This window comes from Cebus imitator, unplaced genomic scaffold, assembly GCF_001604975.1.
Source record: "Cebus imitator isolate Cc_AM_T3 unplaced genomic scaffold, Cebus_imitator-1.0 Scaffold367, whole genome shotgun sequence".
Classification (NCBI taxonomy): Eukaryota; Metazoa; Chordata; class Mammalia; order Primates; family Cebidae; genus Cebus; species Cebus imitator.
The window spans coordinates 1898401-1918902 of record NW_016107682.1 but is presented as its reverse complement, the minus strand read 5'-3'; the positions used below and the strand labels follow the sequence as shown (position 1 = coordinate 1918902).

The 20502-nt window shown below is 37.2% G+C and overlaps 1 protein-coding gene across 1 annotated transcript in view; it reads right to left on the bottom strand.

The window, feature by feature from the left end:
- SMCO2 (single-pass membrane protein with coiled-coil domains 2) overlaps positions 1-20502 on the bottom strand; it is a 25523-nt gene that overhangs the window by 2269 nt on the left and 2752 nt on the right. The window contains 6 exon segments of the mRNA XM_037730895.1: positions 3939-4114; positions 5454-5507; positions 12677-12764; positions 17580-17685; positions 17688-17725; positions 18373-18500. Of these exon segments, the coding sequence (XP_037586823.1) occupies positions 3939-4114; positions 5454-5507; positions 12677-12764; positions 17580-17685; positions 17688-17725; positions 18373-18500 (590 nt within the window).

The following is a 20502-nucleotide window of genomic DNA, read 5'->3' as shown; positions in this document are numbered from 1 at the left end:
ACCATGTTGACCAGGATGGTCTCGATCTCTTGACCTCGTGATCCACCCGCCTCGGCCTCCCAAAGTGCTGGGATTACAGGCTTGAGCCACTGCGCCCGGCCTAGGCAATCTTAATTAGAAGGTAATCATGTGAGAAAAAGATGAGCAACTCAACCTGATTATAATCCTCCCATATAACACAATAAAGCAATAAGTGAAAGGCATTCAGCTATTTACTTATTTGTTTGCCTGGCTGGTTGGTTTTGAGTTATTAGTCACATACTATAAAATTCACCTGACACATTGTATAATCCAGGGCTTTTGGTTTATTCACAAGGCTGTACAATCATCACCACCACGATCTAATTCCAGGAAATTTTCATCACCCCAAAAAGAAACCCCATTCACTAAAGCAGTCACCATCTCCCTATTCCCCACCACTCTGTGCCTGGCAACCATTAATCTACTTTCAATCTATTCGGATTTTCCTACTTTGAAGATTCATATAAATGGAATCATTTCAATATTCCTTTGTGTGTGGATTTCATCGGACATAATGTTTTCTAAGATCATGTAGATGTATCAGTACTTCATTCTTTTTTGCAGCTAAATACTTCATTGTGTGGCTACACCATATTTTGTTTTTCCATTCATCAGTTAATGGACATTTGGATTGTTTCTACTTTTTGGCTATTATGAATAATGCCGCCATGAACATTTGTATACAGGCTTTTGTGTGGACATACATCCTTTGAGTATATATCTAAGAGTATAATTGCTGAATCATGAGGTAATTCTATATTTAACTGTTTTAGAAACTGCCAAATTGTTTTCAAAAGTGGTTGTACCATTTTACAATCTCACTAGTGATATACAAGGGTTGCAATTTCTCCACATCCTCTTCAATGCTATATTGTCTATCTTTTTTACTGTAGTCATTTTAGTGGATGTTAAGTGATATCTCACTGTGGTTCATTGTGGGTTTGATTTACATTTTTTAAATGACCAATGATGCTGAACATCTTTTCTCGTGTTGGTTGACCATTTGTGTGTCTTCTTTGAAGAAATGTGTATCCAAGTCATTTGCCTATTTTTCAAACTGGGTTGTTTATCTTTTTGTTGTTGAGTTGTAAGAGTTCTTTTTTTTTTTTCCCCACAGTTGACAAATGTTCTTAATGTTCTTAATATTCTTGTGTTTGCATCATGGTTGTAAAAAAAAAAAAAGGCAAACAATGCTAGTGACCACTTTGGTAAAAACATACAGTGTTCAAGCCTAAGCAGGATTACATCCTTTGGACAGGTTTTATTCCAGGGATATGGAACCCCTTGGCCATGACAGCCTCTACTGCTTCACACAGCTGTGCACACCACATGTTCACCTTCAATACCTCTCCAGTCTTGTCGATCTTTCTCCACACAATAGCAGCGATAATAGAACTCTGTGAAAGTAGTTGCCTGCTAATACATAGAACCACAAGAGTGTGCAGAAATAAGCCATCTAAAATCTTCTGCAGTATCTCAGGGAATCATAAAATGCACCGGCCTTGTTTCCATTCCTTCTCATGGTGCAAAATAATCTTGGTCTGTCAAGCAGTGTTTTGGAGCATCTCTTCATCAATATTGGCCACGTTTGCAGTAGACCTGGTTCTAGTGAAACCATGCAAAAAGTAAGCAACTGTATTTCCTCTGTCATCTAGCATTTTGTCAAATGAGAAGATGTTGTCAGTCAACCGGTTATGGGAAAGTTCAGTTTATTTAATACAGCCATAAGCAACAGATGTCTAAGTAGTCTTCAATTCCTCTGCAGTTAAGACCTTGTCTTTTTCTTTTTCTTTCAATTTGTCCACGGATCATTATTGTCCTTACTCCAGGCCTATGAGATGAACTGTTTCATCTGAATATATATTAAACTTCTTGTCTTCCCCTAGCATCACACTGAATCCAGCATGGGAGACTTGAGTTACTTTAGGGTCATACCAACCAATCATTTGAGCAGCAGAATATATTGTCTGGAAGTGCAGAGATTGTCCACTGTCCACCCAGAGATAACCGTATCTGCTTTTTCCTCAAATAGTATTTGTTCAAGAGCAGCCAGATCAGATGCATCATAGTTATAACCTCCATCTGATTTTTTTTTTCTTGAAACCAGGTCTCACTCTGCTGCCCAAGCTGGAGTGCAGTGGCATGATCTCAAGGCTCATTGCAGCCTTGACTTCCCTGGCTCAGGTGATCCTCCCACCTCAGTCTCCCAAGTAGCTAGGACTACAGGTATGTGTCACTAATTTTTTTTTTTTTTTTTTTTTTTTTTTGTAGATACAAGGTTTCATCATGTTGCCCAGGCTGGTCTGGAACTCCTGGGGCTCAAGTGATCCACTTGCCTCAGCCTCCCAAAGTGCTTGGATTACAGGCGTGAGCCACTGTACCCAGTCTCCATCTGATTTTACCATAGTTAATGCTATGGAAAATCCTGGGAGAACACAAACTTTCTGCCCTCATCTACTTGTACAAATCATCTATCATCAAATTCCTTTACATCATTCATCCTATCTTGATAGAAGGATTCCCTCTATCCATTAAAAAGATGTCAAGAGCATCATAGATTTTACTAAATTCTTGGCAGGAGACATCACAGATAAACATCCAAGCTTTTATAATATCTAGGTTTTACTCTGGAACAGAATGATACACTGATATGCTCATTTCTTAAACTCCTCCTCAGTACCAAACCTCTTAGATTACTTATAAAAGGCCTGAAGATTCCCAATAGAAGGTGAAACTGTTAGATAAGCTGGAAATTTATTTTGCAGGTGAGCAATATGCATGCCAAACTAGGTCCCCAATCTCCTACATGGTTTAACCTGAGCACATCATATCCTGCAAATTCAAAGAGGCGGCATATGCTCTCTCCTATAATGGTCAACCTGTGGTAGCAACTCAGTATATGTCAAGTTCCAAAATTATGAAGACAAATTCATGCTTTTATGTACCCTTTGGAATACTAGGAGAAGACACACGTGAAAAATTTAATTTCAATAACATGCTATGGGCTCTCTGACAGGATTATGTGTAAGATGTGTACATAAACTTTTACAAATCAAAAAAAAAAAAAAAAAAAAACAAAAAAAAACCAATTTTTTAAAAAATGGGCAAAGGACTTGATAGAAGACAGAGCTGAGATTCTACTTGGGTTAGTGGTTGGAGGTAAAGAAACAAAAATGTTTCCTTAGAGGAAATTACTGCTCAGAGTGTAAATGATGGTGTGGCATCTCCTGAACAGGATCCAAAGAGCCAGCATTTTCTGGTCATGTGTTTCCAATACTGTCCAAGGGGAAGGCATCCTGTCCAGCAAACAAAACTTTTCAAATTTCTTAACGGTTATGTTCTTTTGGTGGAGGCAGTTGCCTCATCCTGTGTAGATATCATCTTTTAAGATTTTAAATAGAGATAGATTTTAGAGACAGAGATATATATAGATATATAGAGATAAATCTATTTATATCTCTCTATACATAAATCTCTGTCTATATATCTATAGAGATATATAGAAAAACTTCTCCAAATTTGTAGCCATCACGGAAGAAAATTTAAAATTAAAGTATTGACTTAATATTGTTTGAAAGAGTCTTCAGGCAAAAAGGAACAGACTAACTAAAAATATAATTGACATTAATAGCCACCCACAGGAGGTCTTTGGTTATATATCTTTGGTCATATATCCTTAGATTTATCTAAAGCAATAAGAAAGCAATCTATATCTATATACTGAATGTAATAGATCTTTATCTAAATAAGAAAAATACTATGATTCCAATAACATATAGACTTTTAAAGAACATAGATAATTTACAAAAGAAAATAAAACATTTTAATCAACACTTGAAAAAAAAAATCAGTCTCAGCAGAATCCATACATTTTGGGGCCTTCATCCAGTCCTGCATGGCCCGTTTCTCTGACTTACCACACTGTAATGGGGGGAAGAGAGTTCTGCACTAAAAAGGATGCTGGGGCCTGAGGAAGCAGGGCCTCCATCTCCTCCATATCTGTTTCTTCAGAACTGTGAAAGTCAGTGTCCTCTGCCTCCATTTGATACATCCTCAGCTTTGCATTCAGCAGTTTCACATTCTTGCAAAGTTTCTGAAAAAAAAAAAAATAATAAAAAAAGAACAATTAAGTACCTTAAAAAATTCAAAATGTCTCCAAGTCTCTCTATAGATAATGCAGAGTGCTTTTGTTCTGGATCACCTCAGGGACCCACATTAGAAATCACACATAGGTCCCAGAAAAAGATCTTTGGCAGGTGCATCTTGAATGGAAGGAGACTTATGCATTCACAGTGTAAGGTAGCACCACAGTAGGAAACTAAACAAAACTCACATGCTAATCTTTAACCACTAGATTATTAATGTAGAAAGATATCCTTGTACTGAATTCGTCTACTCAATTCATTCATCTATGCAAAGCATATTTATTGGGTGAGTCCTGCTACCAGCTTCTAAGATACAGTGTTAACAAAATAGACAAAGAATGCAATCTATTACAGGGGCTCGGGGCAAGTGATAAACACTAAACACATACATACATTCTATATTACATGTTAAGATACATGCTAAAGAGAAAACAAATAGGGTGTGGGATCAGAGAATGGCTGAGGTTTGGTGATGTGGTCATCTAGTCGAGATAGGTGGGATGAGTCGGCCTCAGAGCAGCTGACATTCTTGAATGAAGATATACATGAAAAATGATACATTTATTATTTCGTTGTTTCATTCACCCAATCACATTTACCTCAATGTCTAAGATCTTGTGGGAGGAGTTCAAAGATGAAGTAATTTTTTGAGGTAATGGAAATTAGGAGATGTCTCGATGAAGAGATGACCTGTGAGCTGAGCCTTGAAGAATGGGTAATGTGTAGATATGAAGGGCAACCACCAGATAGTGGGATGAGAAGTAGAGGTAGCACAGGGGTATGAGAGCTTGGGAGTACACTGGAACTGCAAATGTTCTGTTGGCCCAAGCAGAAGGCCAGAGGGGAGGAAGAAGGCCATAAGACTAGAAACCATCATTCTCAGCAAACTAACACAGGAACAGACAACCAAACACCACGTGTTCTCACTCTTAAGTGGGAGTTGGACAATGAGAACACATGGATACAGGGAGGTGAACATCACATATCCAGGCCTGTCAGGGGTTGGGGGGCCAGGATAGTATTAGGAGAAATACCTATTGTAGATAACGGGTTGATGGGTGCAGCAAACTGCCATGGTACATGTATACCCATGTAACAAACATGCATGTTCTGCACATGTATCCCAGAACTTAAAGTATAATATTAATTTTAAAAATAAATAAAAATTTTAAAAAAGAAAGAGACCAGTATGTGTTGCATCGTCACTCTAGGCAAAGAATGACCACTGTATTTAGATATAAATTATCTGATCTTATCATCATTGGAATTGTGTAACTGAAATCTTACCTCCATTCTTTCCATGACTTTCTTTAATTTATAAGTTTCATTACAAGCATTCACCTAAAAAGACATCCACAATTCTCAGTAAAGTGAAATTTATATTTTTCTGGTTTGTACAATAAAATCTCACTTATTCTGACAACCCTTATAAAGTGCTTTACTGAAATTTACTTTTACTCAGTAAACTTCTTCCTCTTAGAGCAAATTCATGGTGTAATTATAAATTGCAGACTGTAAGTGCTATAACCATAGGATTAACAAGATTATTTTCAATACTTCAGAAGTATGCATTTACGCAACAGCAGTTAATAAGAAATCATGCTTCCCTCTACTCATTACTCCTTCCTTGCTCCTTAAAAAACTTCTATTAGGACACAAATTGAAGAAACATAGTTATGTTTCTGAGAAAATATTTCTTTTAAATATTTAAAAATTTTAAATTTGTGAATGTAAGTCTTCATTATGTCAGATTGAATATTCAGGCCCAAGAGCTTTGCAAAAGAGCTGTCCACAAAGAGATCTGGTTCTTTTTCTCTTCTCATGTCTCCTACAGGTTGCCAGGTAGAGATAACAGATGGTTTTGGCTCGTTTCTGTCAGTAAGTACAAGACACAGACTAAAAGCAAACCATCACCTTCTAAGACATGAATGCCAGTTGCACGTGTGTCACAAGTAAAGAATGCCTTTAAAGGTTTTAAATTAATCATACACTAAGAGACATCCAGGATACCCTGAAAAGCAGAGCTATAGCAGGATAAAGAGTGTACTGGGATTCAAGAAAAATGAATTCTAAAGATGACACTTACAGAAATTGATTTTTTTGTTTTTGGAAACAAGGTGTCACTCTGTCATCCAGGCTGGAGTGCAGTGGTGTGATCATGGCTCACTGCAGCCTCTGCTGATCCTTCCACTTCAGTCTCCTGAGTAGTTTGACTACAAGCATGTGCCACCATGCCCAGCTACTTTTTTAAATTTTTTGTAGTGATGGGGTCTCTTTTTTTTTTTTAGCTTTTATTATAGGTTTAGGGGTACATGTGAAGGTTTGTTACATAGGTAAATTTATGTCATGGGGGTTTGCTATACAGATTATTTTATCACCCAGGAATTAAGCCCAGTAACCAACAGTTATTCTTTTTGCTCCTTTCTCTTCTCCCACCCTCTACCCTCAAATAGACCCCAGAGTCTGTTTCCTTCTTTGTGTTCATAAGTTCTCATCATTTGGCTCCCACTTATAAGTGAGAAAATGTGGTATTTGATTTTCTGTTCTTGAGTTAGTTTGCTGAGGATAATGACTTCCGGCTCCATCCATGTCCCCACAAAAGACAAGATCTCATTCTTTTTTATGGATGCACAGTATTCCATGGTGTATATGTATCACATTTTCTTGATCCAATCTGTCATGGATGGGATTTTAGGCTGATTCAATATCTTAGCTATTGTGAATAGTGCTGCAATGAACGTTCATGTTCATGTGTCTTTATGGTAGAATGATTTACATTCCTCTGGGTATATACACAATAATGGGATTGCTGGGTTGAATGGTAGTTCTGCTTCTAGCACTTCGAAGAATAACCACACTGCTTTCCGCAATGGTTGAACTAATTTACACTCCCACCAACAATGTGTAAGTGTTCCCTTTTCCCCACAACCTCACCAACATCTGTTATTTTTGGACTTTTTAATAATAGTCATTTTGACCAATGTGTGAGACGATATCTCACTGTGGTTTTGATTTTCATTTCTCTAATAATCAGTGATCTTGAGCTTTTTTTCATGTTTCTTGGCCACATGTATGTCTTCTTTTGAAAAGTGAAGACAGGGTTTCATCACGTTGCCCAGGCTGGTCTTGAACTCCTGGGCTCAAGCAATCTGCCTTGGCCTCCCAAAGTGCTAGGATTATAGACATGAGCCACTATGCCCAGCCTCAGAAATAGATGCTTAAAGAAGTACTTGCAAGAGCAATCAAAGGCAGGGATTTTTGAGGCATAGTTTGTAATGGTAAACATTGTTTATAAAGCCCCAAATATGCAACAAAATAAAATTAATAAATTCAAATATCAAGCCCTGTATTATACTGGAGTGAAAAAAAAGTAAAATGACATCTACTAGCAGAGAAAATTGTTGAAGAAAAAATGCTAAGTGCTAAAGCAGTTGCAAAACAATATGTGTAATATCCCATCAAAACAACAATGTGTAAATATATGTATAAAAAATTGGAAGAATATAAATATACTAACATGTTCATTGTGTTAGTCTTTAAGGGAGAAGGATTCGTTTTCATTTTTATGTAAAATCATTTCATAATGTTTTGTTAAAATAAGCATGCCGCCAGCCATGGTGGCCCACGCCTGTCATCCCAGCATTTGGGAGGCCAAGGTGGATGGATTGCTTGAGGTTAGGAGTTCGAGACCACCCTGGCCAAGATGGTAAAACCCCTTCTCTACAAAAAATACACAAAAGTGAGCCAGCTGTGGTGGTGTGCCCCTGTAGTCCCAGCTACTGGGGAGACTGAGGCACAAAAATCACTTGAACCTGGGAGGCGGAGGCTGCAGTGAGCTGAGATGGTGCCACTGATCTCCAGCCTGGGCAACAGAATGAGACTCTCTATCTAAAAAAAAAAATTATATATATAATATATATACATATATATTAAAAATTATATGTAATATATATCTACATACACACATACATATAATCGGCATGCCTTACTTCTTTTAGAAGAAAAAATACATGTGTATGTGTTTGTGTGTGTGTGTGTGTATCTATAATGGGAAAGGACGTGCAAGACCAGTTCTTTGCATCTGGAAATATGGACAAGTCACTTCATCACTGCATCTCTTTGAGTCACACTTTTCGTTTCTGAACATGAGGGTACAGGCTAAGCAACAGTAAGTTCCCCTCTGGATCTAAAATTCTGAGTATGTCTTTCATTGAATTTTAGATTCCATTCCCTGAAATTCTCTAAATCTGAGATTTCTTTGAAGCACTGTTTTCTTCCTTAATTGTAAAACTATTTTGTCACTACTTTGTCAAATGTGTTATACAATCCTTCTAATTGCTTTCTACATTTTCATGATCTCCCATTTAAAAAAGAGAATATAAAACAAAAGTTGGAACCAGGTGTGGTGGCTCATGCTGGTAATCCCAGCACTTTGGGAAGCCAAGGCAGGAGAATGCTTGAATCCAGGAGTTTAAGACCAGACTGGGCAACATAGTGAGACCCCCTACCTCTACAAAAAATTAAAAATTGTTGGGTGGGGTGGCACACATCTGTAGTCCTATCTACTTGGAAACCTAAGGTGGGAGGATTGCTTGAGCCTGGGTGTTCAAGACCAGCCTGAGCTGATGACATGATGACATGGCGAAAACCCATATGTACAAAAAAAAAAAAAAAAAGAAAGAAAAGAAAGAAAGAAAAGGCCGGGCGCGGTGGCTCAAGCCTGTAATCCCAGCACTTTGGGAGGCCGAGGCGGGTGGATCACGAGGTCAAGAGATCGAGACCATCCTGGTCAACATGGTGAAACCCCGTCTCTACTAAAAATACAAAAAATTAGCTGGGCATGGTGGTGCGTGCCTGTAATCCCAGCTACTCAGGAGGCTGACGCAGGAGAATTGCCTGAACCCAGGAGGCGGAGGTTGCGGTGAGCCGAGATCGCGCCATTGCACTCCAGCCTGGGTAACAAGAGCGAAACTCTGTCTCAAAAAAAAAAAAAAAAAAAAAAAAAAAAAAAAAAAAAAAAAAAAAAAAAAAAAAAAGAAAGAAAGAAAAGAAAAAGAAAAAAAGAAAAATTAGCTGGGTGTGGTGGTATGTGCCTGTAGTCTCAGCTACTCAGGAGGCTGAGGTGGGAGGATCACCTCCTGAACCCAGGAGGTAAAAGCTTCAGTTAGCCATGATGGTGCCACTGCACTCCAGCCTGAGTGTCAGAGTGAGACCCTGTCTCCAAAGAAAAAAAAGTCATTAATGAATGATATGTGGAATTTAAGCAAAACAAATGATTTTTAGGAGAAAGGCCATTTATGATAGAAAATAAAGTTTGAGATTTAATAGAAGCTGGATTTTTTCCCTTTTGTAACTATCCTGGGTACCAATCTCTAAAACCAATGTTAATTACATCAACAAAATATTACTGACCACATCCTATGTAAGTGGCCACTGAGCTAGGCATCATGCTAGTTGGATATAAGTAACAAGAATATTTATCCCCAAGTAGCTTATAGGTACTTGGAGGATGCATAGTATATTCATTACCAATCCCTGAATTGGGTGGTTTAATTATTTAGAGAGGAGCTGTGCTGTGACAATCACCTTTTATTTGCTATCCTAGTTTATTTGCAGAGTAAACATCTTCATATAGCCCTTTTCAAAGATAAATGGGACAAGGTCAGTCTCTGAATGAAAGTCGAGAAATTCACATGGAGATTTTAGAAAGTTTCATGGCTTGGGGACTCAATATTAGGCCAAATAACACCCAAAGGCCACCTCGAAGTCCTCTCTGTAGCTTGAAGTTCTTTCAAATACTTTTGTTTCTGTTTTGCTCTAAAAAATAATTTTACCAATTTTTCCTCCTCCCCTTCCATGCCTTTCTTAGCTATTCCATTTCTTTATGGAAAATACGTGAGCCAATACATGTGATACTATTTTAATTTTATTAACTTATTTCTCCTTTAATTTTCCCACTTTATCTGCTGTTCCTATATCTATTTCTAACAATCTTCACTTTCCCCTTCATCAGAGTAAACCTACAGCCATTCCTACTAACTTTGTTTCTGTAACAATTGTATTTATTTATTTTGTTGTTTTTGTTTTTTATTGGTTGGTTTGTTTGTTGAGGCAGGGTCTCACTCTGTTGCCCAGGCTGACATGCAGTGGCTCACTGCAGCCTTGACCTCCTGAGTCCAGGAGGTGATCCTCCCCCTTCAGCCTCCTAAGCAGCTGGGAGTACAGGCATGTACCACCATGCATGGCTAATTTTTAAATCTTTTGTAGAGATAGGGGTCTTGCTATGTTGCTGTGGCTGGTCTCAAACTCCTGGCCTCAAGTGATCCTCCTCCCTTGGCCTCCGAAAGTGTTGGGATTACAGGTATTAGTCACCACACTCGGCCAACAATTTAAAGCTTCACCTTTATATATATTATTGCATTTCTTTTTATATAGCCTTTTCCAGCAGACTGTAGACTTCTTGAGACAGAATTTGTGCCATTTTTTTGAAAACACATTTATTTAGATATAACTTACAGTAAAACTCACTTTTTAAATTGTATAGTTCTATGAATTTTGATAAATGCATACTGTTGTGTAATCACTGCTACAAGAAGATATAGAATATTTCCATTGGCCCCTAAATTTCCTTATACCCCTTTGTCAATCCCCATCTCCCTTCCTTCACTAAACCCAGGTAACCAACTGCTAATCTACTTCTGGTTCCTACAGTTTTGCCTTTTACAGAGTTATGTAAACAGAAGCACAAAGTACGTACGTAGTCTTCTGAATCTGGCTTCTTTCACTTAGCGTAATGCATGTGAGATTCATTCATGTTGCTGGATCAATCAGAAGTTTGATCCTTTTTATTGCTGAGTAGTATTCCATCACATACATGCACTGCAGTTTATGCACATGGCAGCTGGCAGATATTTGGATTGTTTCTAGTTTTCAAGCTTGTGCCTGTTTTGTTGTTGTTTTTAATGTGTATACAAAACTGTGTATCCCCAGCATACAGAATTTCCATATATGTGTGTGATGCCTTCCTCTTGTATATTATCCCAAGCCCCACCTTCTAAAAAAAAAAAACCTCACTTTCATTTATGTGTGTGTTTCTCTATCTTTCTCCTCAGTCTTTCAATACTCCTCCTTCCCTACCCCTACCTGCTACTGAAATCTACATTTTTGTAATACTAACAGCTGGCTTTTGGAGGAAATTTTCTAAAGCAGAATATTTCTTGGCCTTTGTACTCTTCCCTTTTTTATAGTTCGCAATTTCCAAAGCCCAAAGATAGTGAAAAAAACTCTTTCAACTCATGCAAAATGAGACTGTGACTCAAAATGTTGGACTATATCAGTTAAATGTAATTTTTCCCCCAGGCAATAGATCTGCACTGATCTGTAAATGACTTTTAATATGTAAGAGGTCCAAATAAATAATACCTTCCTACAATAAAAGAGACTTTTCTCTTTCACTGCTTCCAAAACCCACTCAATTTAAATTCTTGGGCTTGAGTTAAAATTGAAGCTGGCAATTTCAGTTAAAAGAGGTTGTTAGAAACAGACTTTTTTCTTTTTGAGGGACCTTTCTTCAAAGCAAAAAAACTATCTGGCAGGACTCTGAAATCTCACCTGTGTCACAAGTTGATCTCTACCTTTCAGCTGTAATATTCTACTACTAAGAAAATGGAACATTAGGCTGAGTGTGGTGGCTCATGCCTATAATCCCAGCTCTTTGAAGGCCAATGTGGGCAGATTGCTTAAGGCCAGGAGTTTGAGATCAGCCTGGACAACATGACGAAACCCCATCTCTACTAAAATTACAAAAAATTAGCCACACATGGTGGTGCATGCCCATAATCCCAGCTCAGGAGGCAGAGGCATGAGAATTGTTTGAACCCAGAAGGTGGAGAATGCAATGAGCAGAGATCGTGACATAGCACTCTAGCCTGGGCAACAGAGTGAGCTGTCTCAAGAAGAAAAAAAGAAAGAAGGAAAATTGAAAATTAAACCTTTCCTTGAGAAGAGTCTGTAAGAAATGCGAGGAGACACAACATCAGGAAAACTTTGGAGATTGTGAAAACCAACACAAGAACTATTCATGGGGCATCCAAGACAAACACAGGTAGATCCCTTGCACTCTAAGGATGCAATTCTTGACAAATATTTATTTCCTGGATATTCTCTGTACTATTAGGTACTGATACACAAAGATTAAAAAAAACAGTTCTCCATTAAGGTACTCATCTTAAGGTGGCATCGAGATAGAGTTTCTTGATAACGGAGTTTCTAGGTAAAGTAGAAAAGTCTAGGCTTTTTGTGTCATTAGAGAAAACTGTGTTACTCAGGAAAAGGGTGCTCAGAAGCAACCACCAGAGAGCATTCCTGCTTATAAGTCTTATTTCTTGTTATTGCCTATTGTTTAATAGGCAATAAACAATAGGTGACAACAAGAAAAAGACTGTAGGGAGGTAGGGGAGGAAGTGACAGAAATCCCCAGCCTCTCAGTCTTACCCAAATCTCTAGCTGACCTCAGTGTTTGCCTGCTGATCAAGATCAAGGTCCTTGTCCTCCAGCTTTTCAATTTGGCGCTTTAGGGTCAGCATGTCATTTAATAAACTGCAAATAGAACAAGAAATGGACTGAGTCCTGAAGATTAAGAAAAATCACTCAATAGAGGGGATAATTTTGATCTTTCAGAACTGAAACACCATTCTCATATAAAAGGATGCTTGAGTAGTGCTTGTATTGCAATGGACGGTAAGTGAAATTCAAAAAAGTTAAAAGCACTCTAAGTAATCTACATAATATTAAAGAGATATGAAGGCTAACTGGACACAGGAGCTAAAAATTAAAAAGATTAAAATGTAAGTTTATAAAGTTTCTAGAAAAAAACAGAAAATTTGGGGGACATAGGATTAGGAAAAGAGTTCTTAGGGTTATCATCAATTGCATAATCTGTAAGAGGGAAAATTGCTAATTAAACCTCATCAGAATTAAAACCTTTTGTTTGTCCAAAGATTCTGTTAAATGGATGAAAAGACAAATTACACACAGGGAAAAATATTTGCTTAGCATACATCTGGCAAAGACCTTGTATCTACACTACATAAAAATCTCTAAAAAACTTAACATTAAAAAAAAAAAAACCTGTCCAATTAGAAAGTGAGCAAAAGGCATGCATAGACATTTCACCAAGAGGCTATATAGATAGCAAATAAACACACAAAAGGATAGTCAACGCCTATGAGCCATTAGAGAAATGCAACTTGGTACTGCAATGAGATATCACTATATACTTAACACAATGGAAAAAAAGAAAAGAATAGTGATATAACACCAAATGCTAGTGAGAGTGTGGAAAAACTAGATCATTCATAAATTGGTAGTGGAAATACAAAGGTTTCATCCACTCTGGAAAGTTGTTTGGCAGTTCCTGTCAAAACTTAAAACTAGGCCGGGCGCGGTGGCTCAAGCCTGTAATCCCAGCACTTTGGGAGGCCGAGGCGGGTGGATCACGAGGTCAAGAGATCGAGACCATCCTGGTCAACATGGTGAAACCCCGNGCGGAGGTTGCGGTGAGCCGAGATCGCGCCATTGCACTCCAGCCTGGGTAACAAGAGCGAAACTCCGTCACAAAAAAAAAAAAAAAAAAAAAAAACTTAAAACTAACTTATCATATGACCCAGCAATTTCATCCTTGGGTAATTATCCCAGAGAAATGAAGACTTATTTCACATAATACATGCATGTTTAAAGCAGCTTTAGTCATAATAACTCCAAACTGGAAATTACACATTTGTCCTTTATTGGATGAATGGTTAAACACACTGTGTAGATTCATATCGTGGAAGACTACTCAGCAATGAAAAGGAGAGAGAGATCAACACATGCAACAATTTGGATAAACCTCAAAAAAATTACACTGAGCGAAAAAAAAAAACCATGGAACATTCTACCATGAAATACTTGGCAATAAAAAGATACAGAGTATTGATACATGAACATCTTGGATGAATTTCCAAGGAATTATGAAAAAAAAAAAAAAAAGCCAATCTCAGAAGGACAAACTGCATGATTTCACTTATGTAGCATTCATGAAATAGCATAATTATAGACATGTGGAACAGATTTGTGGTTGCCAGAGGTTAGGGATGGGTGGGAGGAAATGTCTGTATAAAGAGGTAACACAAATGAGTCTTATGCAATGATTCAGCTGAGGATCTGATTGTCATGGTTATGAAAGACTACACAGCTCATAAAATTGCACTGAACTATACACACATGGATGAGTGCATGTATAAACAGTGAAGTCTGAATAAGCTCTCTGGATTGTACCAATATCAAAATCTTGGTTTTGATGGTGTACTCAAGTTGGGCAAGATGTTACTATTCAGGAATGCCGAAAATAAGGGTTCCTTGTATATGTATTTTTGAAACCTCCTATGAATCTATAATTATTTCAAAATAAAAAGTTAAAAATAAAAATGGAAGTATAGGTAAAGAGAGTTATAAAAGAAAATAGGAGGAGAGTTAATAAAGAAGACTAATCTGACTAGTCTCATATTCGCCTTCTAGCTTTTCGTCTACAGATCTCTGCAAACTGTAAAGCCCTCTGGCCCAAATGCTTTATAACTAATTCAGAAGATATTTGTTCAGTATTTACTAAGTGCTAGGTATTGTGCTGAATGCTGATGATTATAATAGAGAATAGTATAAGCAAGGTCTTTTTCCTTTTAGAGATAATAATGTAATGTGGATTTGCAGGCAGACAAGAAAATCCATTGAGAATATTATTAATGTTTTGGGTACTTCTGCTTTCAATCAACATGGAGTAACAGGAATTGGATTTAGCCTCCTATTTTAAACAATTTTAAAATGTAAAGAATATATGAGACAATGGTTTTCAGATGTTGAACAACAGACAGTGCAGGATACGGGCCCCTCACAGGTGAGATTGACTCTTTAGTTACTTCAGATTACTCCTGCAAAGAGATTTTGGACTTCAAGTCAGAGAAAGGGGATTCAGGAGAAGGCTGGTGGTCTCCATGAGTTAAGAAGATGAAGTTAGAAGTTCAAGGAGACCACGGAGATTACTTTTGCCCAGCAGAGTGCCAGAGAGGAGACAGCTGCACAGAGAAGAAGCTCCAGAGATCTTCCCACTTGAGAAAGTCCCACTTGGTCCTTCAGCTGAGACATTGATTAGCACACAAGTGTGATTAAACTCCTTGAAATGGGAGGGAAATCATAGCAGATTGAAGTGGGGAGAACAATCTCTAAAGATCAAGCAATGCTGAGAATAATTGCCAGAGTGGAAAATTCTTGTAATACACAAGTCATCAGGTACAATACTCAGAAGGTATTGTTTTAGTAGTAGAGTCATAATAGTCCTAGACTAAAGGCTGCTTTGGTCCTGCCTTACAATAATGAAAAGCAAGCCTCAAAAGGGTCAAACTACTTCTAAATAACTGTGTTCCAGAATAAAGCTCAAAATGTAAGTGTACACACAAATGTCAACATGCTTCTGAATGACCATTCGGTCAAGGAAGAAATAAGGGAGGAAATTAAAATTGCTTGATACAAATGAAAACACACACCTTCCAAAACTTATCAGAGACAGCAAAAGCCAGACTGAGAAGGAAGCTTACAGCAATAAACATCTACATCAAAAAAGTAGAAAGATTTCAAATAAACAATCCAACTATGCACCTCAAGGAACTAGAAAAGCAAGAATACACCAACCTATAAATAACAAGTAACCCAACAACCCAATTTTCAAAATGGGCAAAAGATAAACAGAATTTCATCCAAGAAGATATACCTATGGCAAATAAGCACAAAAAAAGATGTTCAATATCACTAGTTATCAGCTAAATGCAAATTGAAATGCATTTAAATGGTTGCAGTAAAAAAAGAAGCTGATAATATCAAGTGCTAGTGAGGATGCTGAGCAACTGGAACTCTCATACACTGTTTGAAAGCCATTTTAAAATCATTCAGTGGTTTCTTAAAAATACAAATAGTACACTTATGATACAACCCAGCATTCCCATTCCTGATTGTTTACCCAAGAAAAATTAAAATGTTCACACAAAATCCTATACATGAATGTTTATGGAATCTTTATTTATAACTGCCCAAAATCCTACATGTTCTTCCATTGGTGAATGGATAAAATGTGGTATATTTATATAATGGAACACTATCTATCAATAAAAAGAATCAAACTACTGATACATGCAACAGCATGGATAACACTCAAATGTATTATACCAAGAGAAAGAAAGTAGACTCAAAGACTACATGCTGTATGACTCCATTTATGTGACATTTTGGAAAAGGCAAAACAATAGGGATAGAGAACAGATCAGCAGTTGCTAGCAGCTTGGCCTGGGGAGTGTGGTTAACTATAGTAGAGCATGAGGGATTTGCAGTGAAAAAAGTGTTCTGTATCTTCACTGTGGTGATGGCACAACTGTATGCATTTTTCAAAACTTGCAGACCTGTATGCTAAAAAATATAACTTTACTGTATATAAATTATACCTTATTTTTTAAAATGTAATTTATGTTGTTGAATCAATAAAACCACAGAATTTTTTTAAAGAATATTATAAATGCTTTGGAAGGTTTTAAAAGAAAAAGCCCATTTTGGATAGGATGGTCAAAAGAAGGCCTCTGTAAAGAGAGGTTTAACTGAAAGGTGAGGAAACAGCTAGAAGAGTAGCTGTGCTGTAGGAAATAGTTTGAATGTGGTAGGAAAGTTCAGAAGGCCAGGGATATTTATGTCTAAGAATAGCTTCCATTCATTAATAGTTATACACCAAGCCTTGTGTTAAGTTCTTTACATACAGAATTTTACTGACTCCCCACAATAAATCAATGAAGTAGTTGTTATTAGTTTCCTTTCACAGAAGAAGAAAGCTGAGGCTTTCAAAAGGTTGGTTAATTTATCCCAAAAATGTCAGTATCAGGAATCAAACCTGGGTCCCTTTGACTCCAAAGCTCATTTTCTTTATACTAGTGTCTAGGTAAATAACAATTTATTTCATCCTTTTTTTTTTTAAAATCTTAAATTTTTTCATTTAAATTCAGAGACACACTAGCAAATACACTTTCCATTTTTTTTCTATGACATGCTGGCTGGCTTAGCCAATATTGAATAACCCCTTAAGGATGACTGGAGACCTAAAGGCCTTCCTTTGACTCTAGTAACACAGACTCAAAGAAACAATGTAGGAGAGAGATCTTCTAGAGAAGAGAGAACAAAGATACAGGTAACTTGGATTTAATTTTTGAGATTTTGACATTGGCTTCTAATCATAAGACTTCTTGTCCTAAATACTTTATCATCTTAAGCCCAGAGTATCTTAAGTTTTTAAAGCTATGAAACTTTCTGCTATTTTATGACCAACCCCCGATACCCTACAATTACCTCTTCACTGTTTTCTATTTCATATATTTTTTAACAATATTGTCAATTTTCTCCGTTCCATTTATGTAATCAGCTCCAAGTTCTTTCACTTGGAGACCTATCTTTGGTTCCAGCAGTTTAGCTTGAGGAGCATGTCCGTTAGACACCTGCAGAAATATTATGATGATCAGTTTCAAAGCAGAAAATGGGAAACAACTCACATAGCCTGAAGCATTCTTCCTTTGAATAGCGAGTTGATCTGTTTAGTCATCCTTGGCCAGGTGGATATACAAACCTCAAGAAAAGAAGTTTGGGCATTTATTTGATATCCACTTTAACAGATATTTAAAAGACTTGATGAAACAAAGCATATTTTCTGTTTAATAAAAAAAGATATATTTTTAAGTTCCTTGTGTGGAATGAATATTAAATACCGATATTAAGATAGTGGTTACAACATGGTGGGGGAGGAGAGGTATACAAAAGGGAAAAGACCCAAGGGCTTTACAACATACTCTTAATGATAATTATAGTTTTCCTATCTAGAAAATTATCTGAGAAGGTCGAAATATAATTTCAGGCTCCAAAGAAGAGTTTGCTCTTTCTTTTTTTCCTGTGCTCTGTCTATATCCCTAAAATGTCCTTACTCCACATTATTGCTAGATCATGTAGTTACCTATGCACAGGAGTGCTTCATGGTTCAAGACATGTATGAATTTTAAATCTTCCAGACTTTCCCTAAGTTCTCTGCTTAAATTCCATTTCCCCCTCCACACATTATTAAATGCTCTCTCTTTCATGTGTCAAGCCTTACAACTCAAGGATGTTCTTCTTTGAAAACTGCAGAGATGTAGACGATTGAGAGCCCTCATCAATATCTGTTCCTTGCTCATCCTGTTCCCTCAGGTCCTGGTCATGCTCAGCCTCCAGCTCCAACATATCCTGGTAAAAATGATGATGGAAGGAAAGCAGAACAAAAGGTTGCTATGAGATGTGGTGGTTCTTTCAACCCTACCCAATCCCCTTTCTCTGGGGTCAAGCATACAGTCCTCTCTGAGACTGGAGCCTTCTGATACATCTGTAAGCTAAGCAGACATGCCCTTCTGCTCTGTCTATAGAGGAAGGCTGGGGCAAGGGCATAAAGAGAATCAGTGTCCACATGCAGAGCTCTTTTCAGTCCTGATGAGTAATTGAATTCCATCTGACCATGGACTCCAACATTCCACTCAAATTAGATGACTGTTCTGGTCTATTCAAAAAACAATCAATGTCACAAAAAAGAAAAGGTGGTGGGATTATTCTATATTAATAGAGTCTAAAGAGATAGGAAAATCAAACATGTTGCATAGCTCTTTTAGGATGCCGGTTTAAAAAATATGGCTGTAGAGGACATTTGGGGACAATTAAAGAAATTAGAATGTTGAGAGAATTGAGATTAGTACATTAGCGCTAATTTTTCCAGATGTAATAACCGTATTTTGTAGCAAAAAGTTTTATTTTCAGAGATGTTTTTTGAAGTAAACAGGAGTGAGGTATCATGCTGTCTTTGACCTACTTTTAAATGGTTCAGAAAGTTTCATCTATTTATATATATAAAGATAAAGGCAATGTGACAAATGTGAAAGACTTTTTAATCACAGGTGTGGGAATATGGTTAACCATTGCATAATTCTAAGTTGTCCCTTTATTTAAATTGTTTCATATCAAAGATTTTGGGGGAAAAGCCTACTCTATTAGTTTGATCAATAAAATTTACTTTTTTGTTTTGGTATTCTTTCCGTTATTCTGGAAAAACATCTAAGGCATGTTCTTGCATTTCAAGTCTCTGCATGCAAAAATGGACAATAATTTATCCTTGAACACTTCTTTAGTAACTATTTATAAAATATTTCTTCTGTCCTTTGAATAAGTTTGATCTGAATTTCCTGTGTTTCAGCAGAACTATTTTTCTTAATTGTACTTTAGGTTCTGGGGTACATGTGCAGATCATGCACGATGGTTGCATAGGTACACACATGGCAATGTGGTTTGCTCTCTCCATCCCCCTGTCACCTACATCTGGTATTTCTCCCCATGTTATCCCTCCCCAACCTCCCCACCCCCCTGCTGACCCTCCCTTTCCCCCTGCAATATACCCCAGTGTGTGATGCTCCCCTCCCTGTGTCCATATGTTCTCATTGTTCAACACCCGCCTATGAGTGAGAACATGCAGTATTTGATTTCCTGTTCTTGTGTCAGTTTACTGAGAATTATGGTTTCCAGATTCATCCATGTCCCTACAAAGGACACAAACTCATCATTTTTTATGGCTGCATAGTATTCCATGGTGTATATTTTTTCCTTGTCCATTCTATTGTAAATGGGCATTTGCACTGGTTCCAGGTCTTTGCTATTGTAAACAGTGCCACTATGAACATACATGTGCATGTGTCCTTATAACAGAATGATTTATATTCCTTTGGGTATATATGCAGTAATGGGATTGCTGGGTCAAATGGAATTTCTATTTCTAGGTCCTTGAGGAAGCGCCACACAGTCTTCCACAATGGTTAAACTCAGAACTATTTTTAAACTGGAAGGAGAAAAGTTTGGAGCAGGGAGGATAGATCAGTCTCTTTTTTAAATGTCTGTGTAAACTACTGGCCAAGTCAATACAAATAACTAACATTCATGTAACTCTTTACAAATTACTTTCATGTGCATTATTTATTTTCATTCTTGTATGGCCATTTGTGTTTAGTGGCTTGCCCAAGGTCATAGAGTATAGAGAGTTAAGTGGTGGCCCCAAACAGGAATGTCCATGTCCTAATACAGAACTAGAACCCCATGCATATTATTTTATTTGGACAAAGAGTCTTTGCAGATGTAACTAAGAATCTTCAGATAAGATCATCTTGAATTACTTGAATGGGTTCCTAAATCCAATGACAAACATCCTAATGAG